Raw genomic sequence first — 8,457 nt, forward strand, 5'->3', positions numbered from 1 at the left:
ATGCTGTGAAAGATCTCTTTGACTTGCATCATGCCCTTCCTTGTTGCTATACATTATGAGATATATATATAATCGAAAGAAATACCCAGAAATGATGTCTAATTAACTATTCACAATCGCCGATCTCCCTTGTAATTAATTATTAATACTTCAATTAAACTCTTTATTTAACTTCTAGCTCAATTAATTACTAATTTAATTATATTTAGATTCAATTGATTGGTCAGTCATCAATCATTTCACATTATTTAAACGAGACGAGACTAAACGTAGAGGGTTGCTATACGGTGAGCTCTAAGAGGCTTCGGGACCAATTATAAAATATATGCATAATATTGTCAACCACAACCAAGTAGACATCGAAATTTGCGAAGTTTTAATATATCAGCCTGTAGCTGTCTAGACTCTGGACGAACTGGTCTCAGGATAGCATGTACGAGACATGATGATCATGATTGCTAAGCACTCAATTGGCATTTCATACAGAATAAACAATCAAGTGGACACGTCATACATTGGTTTTCCTATATATCCTGCGGCCTTAAAAAGATCGAGTTCTGCTTCTGATTCATTTGCTGGTGTTCTAAATTATGATGCGATGACACAACCACGATGCCCATAGACTTTAGCTGTTGTGGATTTGCAGGACGACGACGACGTCCATGATGAAGATATGAAAAGAAAAAAGAAATTGTTTGGGATAAAAGTGTTTGTTTTTTTTTTATGTTTTCAAGTTCGAGTCATGTGATTGTTAATATGATGGTTACTGGAGACTTGCATGGTCATTAACTTTAAGATCCGTGAGATTAATCGAAATATACGCAAATTAACCCAAACATCTACATTAATAAAAAAAAATATAAAAAGAAGTAAATAATTGCATATTTAACTAGCAATATGTGTGCTAGGATCGGAACAAATCTGATGCGCAAAAGAATATATTTTAACAAGAATAACAGAAAGCCTCAAGGTTTTTCTTTGTATTTTTAAGGTATTCTCTAGCAACTTCATAAAGATTAAGAAATATAATTTAATTATTTAAATGTCATCATAAATTGTTTTATACAGATCAAAGAACTCAACGAAAAACATTCTTGATGTTTTATTAATATCATATATAGCATTGGTTTTTATGAATAAAATTTGTCGGGTTCAAAGGTGCTCATTTGCAATCCGGAACATTACACTGATCATCAATAGAATTACCCTGATTTTAGGGAGAAAATAAATTGGTGAGCCTCGAAAGGTTTATCAAATAATCCGATAACTTTCATCTTAGGGTGGGACCCTGCAGCTTATCTGTACCTTACTTGTGTCTCCTTCCTTGCAACCAACATTACTATAATTACACGTTGATGTTCATTTTTAAAAGTCAATGGATAGTTGTTAAGGTTACATCGTTTCACACCAGAGGGACGCCGAGGTGCTCTGAAAATCCCTCGTATTTCTTGCAGGAAACTCAGTACTCTGACCTTCTCTTTCTAATCATTTAACTATAAATAACAAGGTATTAATTTATAATTTTGATAGAAATGGATTATTAAAGTATTTTTTTATTTAAAAATATATTAAAATAATACTTTTTTTATTTTAAAAAAATTTATTTTTTACATTACCATATCAAAATAATATAAAATTATTAAGAAAAACTCAAATATATTAAAAATATTTTTTAAAAAAAAAACAAACTACAAGTATATCTCAGAAAAAACTGCGTGATCATTTTCATGGTGGGGTCAACAAAGTATTTAAATTCACGGCTACATTCCCTGAACTCCCTTAAACTTTTTTTAGGTCTCATTTGTTTGCTGGAAAATAGTTTTTTTTAGAAAGTGAATTTTGGAAAAATAAATTCTAGGAAAGTGAATTATTTTCCGATGTTTGATAGTGTAATGAAAAATAAGTTGGAAAACACTTTCCAGTATTTGGTTATGTCATGGAAAATGAGGTGAAAAATAACTTATTACTGTTTTATTTTTTTCAAGTTTATTAAAATAATGAGGAACAAATCTTTCTAATTAAAAAATTGAATGAGAATGAAATTGAAAAAAAATATAATTTCATAAATTATCTCAAATAAAATAAATAATAATCAAAATAATAGAGATCAAATCTAAAAATAAAAAAAATTGAAAGATGAAGAAATAAAACTAATAATAATTAACATATCATAAATTATTTCAAATAAAATAAGTAATAATTAAAAGAATGAGGACCAAATTTGATAGATAAAAGATTTCAATAAAAAAATAATTTGGGAAAAGCAAATAACAATTATAAAAATGAGAACCAAAGTTAATATAAAAATTAAATTCTAAAGGATGAAATTGAAAAAAATATATTCAAAACAATATATATATATATATATAGCAATCAAAAGTTTGAGGACCAAATTTGATATAATCAGTAAATAATATGACATTTCTAAATTTTTCACAACTTCCGGAAAATATTTTCCGCCCAAAATAAAAAGAAAAAACTTTCCTGGAAACCAAGCTAAATTTTCCTTTAACTGGAAAGTATTTTCCGTTGACTAACTTTTCTATTAACAAACACAGGAAAGTTTGGAAAGTGGTTTCCCGGAAACTACTTTTTGGAAAACAAACGCAGCCTTAATAAAATGGATTAGCTCTCTCTCTTTTGTCTTCACTTATCTTTTTATTTATTTTTGGAGATGAGAGGATGAGAAAATGCTCTGTTTGAGATGAATTTTGTCCCATAGAATCAATGGTGGCCCGCAATCCACCAGAACTGAGAGACTGATTTAAAGTGTTATTATAGTCCCCATATTTGGGGGAGACTTTGTTAGTAGTACAACCTTTTTAGGTTTTGCTTTAGTCCTAGAAAAGGAGAATGGGTGTTAGAATGAATTCAATTGAAAGAATTTGGAGATGGTAGGATTAAATTCTCCTTTTGAAGTAACGACTCGCCCCCTTGGTTAGATTAAAAAATAGGATGAAGATAACGACAAGAGAATTATTTAAAAGGATGATGGAATCCCCAAGTTTTACATTATGTTTTTATTATAATAAAAGTTAAATGGTATTGGAAAACCAATGTAAATCAAGATATCTTTTATTATGAATTGTAATAGTAGTTTTACTTTCAATTTATTATCTTTTTACGAGCGAATAAATATTTCGTTAACGTTTTTTTTTTCTCTTTATTCATTGCTTCTTCTCTCTCCTTTTCTATTAACTTTTTACAACTCAAATCATGAAGATAATGACAGTGAATCAAAAGAGAGGAAAGATACTTGAGTCTGATAACTATTGCAAGTCTAAGTGTCTTGGGTCTGGTAACGTCGTCAAGCTCAAGCACTCATGTCAAATTCAAGCGTCATGGGTCTGGAAGCACGTAAAGCCCAAGCGCTCATGCCAGACTCAAGCATCATAGGTCTGGAAGCACGTCAGGCCTAAACAACATGGGTCTGGCAACCACGTCAGGCCCGCCCCATGTGTCTAGAACCACATAAATCTTAAGCGCCATGGGTTTGAAGGGCACAAAATTTTAATTTTTGGGACGGGGGCTTCTTTTGTCTTTAAAAAAAAAATCAACAGTAAAGATACAACCATATCCCTAAGGGGGTGAAAGATATGCATGTATTGAGGGGCTTGCTTCTCCATCTTTTCTTTTATTGAAACAGTTCAAATATGAAATTATTTTTGAGTTTCAAAAGAAACAAAGCTGTATATAGGGATGTTTTTGTTGTTTCTATATGATTTTATTATAAATATCATGAGGGGTTGTCAGATTTAGGAATGGCGTGGTTGCCAGACCTAAGCTCTTGGATCTGGAACCATGTTAGGCTACTAGACCCGGGTGCTACCCAAGACACGGGTTTAGCATGGTTGCTAGATCTAAACACTAAATCTAATGTGGTTATAGCAACTTCATCATTACCAATCCTCTAGTTGGTAAGAATCCTGAAAATCCCTTGATTTCTACTTTCCCAGTAACTTTATGGTCCTTGACCTTAAATTCTTTGTAAATAGACCACCAACAACTCAGTTTGTTTTGAACATACCAACGCCTCAATTAGAGATGACGATTAATAACTATTTAAAGGGCACAAGTATATATATATAAAAAAAGCTAAAATATCCATTCAATAAAGAAGGGGTTGTGATTAACAGAGAGGATACAGAGAAGAGGCAAACTTGTGAAAGAGTTGACTATCATTAAGTGGGTATATGCCATTAGATGCCGCATTGATTTTGGGTTTCTGTTAATCACATGAAAGTTGAAACCTTTATAAATAGCTGGCCACTCTCCACCCCCAACAACAATCATCTCTCTCCCTCCTCTCTCCCTCTCCCTCCCTCTCCCTCTCCAGCTTTATCCAATCTTCTCTCACTGGTGTAATTAGTTGAAGAAGCAGGTGAGTCTCTGTGTCTAAGATCTGAATCTTTTGAAGTCTTGCCTTTTTAGACGAGCCATCATGAGCCGCTACAAGTTCCTTGCTTCTTGGAACTGGCTTCTCTGTATAAAGTAGTAGGAGCACTTTGGTATAGGTAGCTAGTAAATCACTTTATGTGTAGTGGATACCTTATCTTCATGAAGATCTTAAAGCTGATCATAACATGATTTTCGACTGCTAGTAAGCTAAATTAAACATGCTGTTACTACTTTGAAAATGTTGTTATTTGATTTTTTTTTTTTTCATCTTCCAGAGATTAGCTGCTCTTATAAGAAACTCTTTTTGCTAGAAAACTTCATAAATGAAGATGGACATGAAAGTTACACACCTGGCAGGAAAAAACAATTCACGGAAAAAAATTGTGTGATGAAGTTTTCCTTTTCTCTAGGCAGCAAAAGTTAGTATCCACGTGAATAACCATTTCTTTTTTCTAATATTTGACAATGGTCACGGTTTTCTATTCCTTCGATGGTTTCGGTCCAATTTTTTTTTTTTTTAATGTTTGTTTCTCTTAAAATCATATGCTTCGTTTTCTAACGTAATTGTTATCATTATTTTGGTACCGTATGTACGTAGTTTAAAGAGATTTCATGCATGTACTGTCATGGGTCTTTTGTAATTATAACTCAGTTTAATAAAAATTTTGAGAAAATAATACATGTTAAAAAAATATTTGAAAAATACTATGGTTTCAACACAACCACTTTTAAACTGTATGATTTTTAAAATACATTTTAAACCTATATCTTTCTTTCAAAAAAATTTACCAAACTATATCATTTTTCAAAAAAATTCTTATTGGCATGGGATATTGGGAGCAACTAATCCCTAACATGGAGTTTAACTTGCTAAATAACTCTAACTTCAGCGTCAACACTTTTATATTTGTTATTGGGGTGAATTAATGGTATTTTTTAAAAGTATTTTGCTTAAAAATATATTAAACAATTATTGATAATAAAAAATTATTAATTTAATATTTTTTCAAATAAAATATATTTTTAAAATGCATCTAAAAACAAAAACTACTTTAGGAACATTAAGAGCGTGTTTGGCAGTGTGGTTGTGGGTGCTTTTTAAATAATTTTCCGTGCCAAAATGCATATTAATGATGTTTTTTTATTTTTAAAAAATCATTTTTGACATCAGCACATCAAAACGATCCATAACATACAAACCATATTAAATTTTAGTAAAAAAAAAATTAAATTTTTTAAGAACAAAGCCGCAGCCGCGTTCCCAATCGTTCCCTAAATTACTATCTGACCACAGGGAAAAAAAAACACTAGTTATCCCTGATAGAGTCACATTAATTAGCATAACCAAAGAAGATAAAGATTTCCAAGATCTGGCGTAATTGTCTGGGAATGCAATTTTAATTCCTACGAACTCTCTCTTTTTTATTCGAGTACTGATTGATTGGTTTCGGGTGTTTTTATCCTGTCGTCACTCTTTGCTCTTGTTTATTTTTTTTTCCTTCTTTAAAATCTCCAGGAAAAAAAAACAAAATAAAAAAAAATTAATGCCAATTGATATGTAGTTAAGGCTCGTGGGTCGTCTCAATTCATTATTGGGCTAATTGAATTTGTTTTATTTATCAAATGTGCTGACGGGGGGGTTCTGGTTTGCTGTTACCGTGCAGGAAATTTATTATACTACTAAGTGGGAAGGATTAGGCATGGCAAGGGACCAATTGGTAGTCCTTAATGCACTCGATGTTGCAAAGACTCAATGGTACCATTTCACAGCAATCGTGATTGCCGGAATGGGATTTTTCACAGATGCCTATGATCTTTTCTGCATCTCCCTGGTTACCAAATTGCTTGGTCGCATATACTACACCAAGCCAGGCGCACCAAAGCCAGGCACATTACCTCCTAATGTAGCAGCAGCTGTTAATGGTGTCGCCCTTTGTGGCACTTTAGCTGGTCAGCTATTCTTTGGTTGGCTTGGTGACAAATTGGGACGCAAGAAAGTCTATGGGATAACTCTGATTCTCATGGTTATTTGCTCTCTAGCATCTGGTCTATCCTTTGGAAGCTCTGCTAACGGAATCATGACCACTCTTTGTTTCTTTAGGTTCTGGCTTGGTTTTGGCATTGGTGGCGATTATCCTTTGTCAGCCACTATCATGTCTGAATATGCAAACAAGAAGACTCGTGGAGCATTTATTGCAGCAGTGTTTGCAATGCAAGGATTTGGGATTTTGGCTGGTGGGATTGTGGCTCTTATTGTGTCAGCTGCATTTGATCATAGATTCAAGGCCCCATCATACCATGAGAATCCGGCAGCCTCACTTGCTCCTCAAGCTGACTATATTTGGCGTATAATCTTGATGTTTGGTGCCGTCCCTGCTGGGCTTACATTCTATTGGCGTATGAAAATGCCTGAAACCGCACGTTACACTGCACTCGTTGCCAAAAACGCAAAACAAGCAGCGTCAGATATGTCTAAGGTGTTGAACGTGGAAATTGAAGTAGAGGAAGAGAAGGTACAGAGGTTGGCCCAAGAACCTGTCAATTCCTTTGGCTTGTTCTCGAAGGAATTTGCCAAGAGACATGGTCTTCATTTGCTAGGAACCACTTCCACGTGGTTCTTGTTGGACATTGCATTCTACAGCCAAAATCTTTTCCAGAAGGATATCTTCTCTGCAATCAATTGGATTCCTCCAGCAGCAACCATGAATGCGATTCACGAGGTTTTTCAAATTGCAAAGGCTCAAACTCTTATAGCACTCTGCAGTACCGTGCCGGGATATTGGTTTACAGTGGCACTCATTGACCATTTGGGGAGGTTCTTTATCCAAATGATGGGTTTCTTCTTCATGACAGTTTTTATGTTTGCCATTGCTATCCCTTACCATCACTGGACCTTGAAACCAAATAGAATTGGGTTTGTAGCCATGTACTCATTGACCTTTTTTTTCGCCAATTTTGGACCCAACGCCACCACATTTGTTGTCCCAGCAGAGATTTTCCCTGCAAGGCTAAGATCAACTTGTCACGGTATATCAGCAGCAGCAGGAAAGGCAGGTGCTATAATAGGTGCATTTGGTTTCCTTTATGCTGCACAAAACACAGACCCAACGAAGACTGACGCAGGTTACCCTCCTGGTATTGGAGTCAGATGGTCTCTAATTGTGCTCGGTATTATTAACTTCATTGGAATGTTATTTACTCTATTGGTTCCCGAAGCAAAGGGTAAATCACTTGAAGAGGTGTCTGGGGAGAACGCTGATGAAAATGATGGGGAGAAGCAGGCTGCTTCAGCTAGGACGGCTTCAGTGTGATTTCAGCCAAGTTTGATCAAGGTTTCGTTCGGTTTATTTGACTCTGGGTTTAACGCAATACTTCGTTCTTCTTGTGCAACGCAATAAATATGGAGGTAGCCGCTACATATCCAATGTTTTGGTTCAACTGGCAACCACTCGGTGTGATTTGATTTGATTTTTAGTTGTCTTGGTTTTCCAAGTGATTCGTGTCTATATACTTAAATCTATTGAAATCTGAATTTTATTTCCTTTTTTTTTCTTTTCTTGCTTTTGTTTTGACGATCAGCTAACTTCATACATTTAAAGTGTTTCTTTTGTTTCTTACTTTACATCTGAATTTGGTTTTTAATTGTTTTGATGCATTTCCAAGACTTTAAAAAACAACAACTAACTAAGCACCCTTGATGATGAGTATAACAATAAAAAAGTACTTAAACTGCAAAAACCAATTAAAGGACGGGATAAACTAATTTTCCTCTTAAAAGAAAATTAAGAAAAAAGAAAAACTATTAAATCTCTCATGTCTGTCTGTCCACAGGAAAACTCACACAACCACCCTCTCAGCCCGCCTGTTCTAATTTCCAAATCTTTTTAACTCCCTGTCTCCAGCTCGATTTGTAGCTCTTGGTATATCAAAATTCTAGTCATCAAAAGATCCTATCTTAACTAGTACCAGAATTAATAAAACCCAGGATCCCTGTTGCCAGTCACAATTGAGCTAGCTACTAGCCAAATCACCACCACTCGCAAGACCACAACCATAGCC

At 34.2% G+C, this 8,457-nt stretch overlaps 1 protein-coding gene across 1 annotated transcript; it reads left to right on the forward strand.

The window, feature by feature from the left end:
* Positions 1 to 4,273: 4,273 nt before the first annotated feature.
* Positions 4,274 to 7,944, forward strand: LOC133695860 (probable inorganic phosphate transporter 1-3). The gene is made up of 2 exons (XM_062117826.1): positions 4,274 to 4,381; positions 6,063 to 7,944. Exon 2 carries the CDS (start codon positions 6,099 to 6,101, stop codon positions 7,707 to 7,709), a length of 1,611 nt encoding a protein of 536 aa, XP_061973810.1. The 5' UTR covers positions 4,274 to 4,381; positions 6,063 to 6,098; the 3' UTR covers positions 7,710 to 7,944.
* The last annotated feature ends 513 nt before the right edge of the window (positions 7,945 to 8,457 follow it).

Source organism: Populus nigra, chromosome 6 (genome assembly GCF_951802175.1).
Source record: "Populus nigra chromosome 6, ddPopNigr1.1, whole genome shotgun sequence".
In the NCBI taxonomy this organism is placed as follows: Eukaryota; Viridiplantae; Streptophyta; class Magnoliopsida; order Malpighiales; family Salicaceae; genus Populus; species Populus nigra.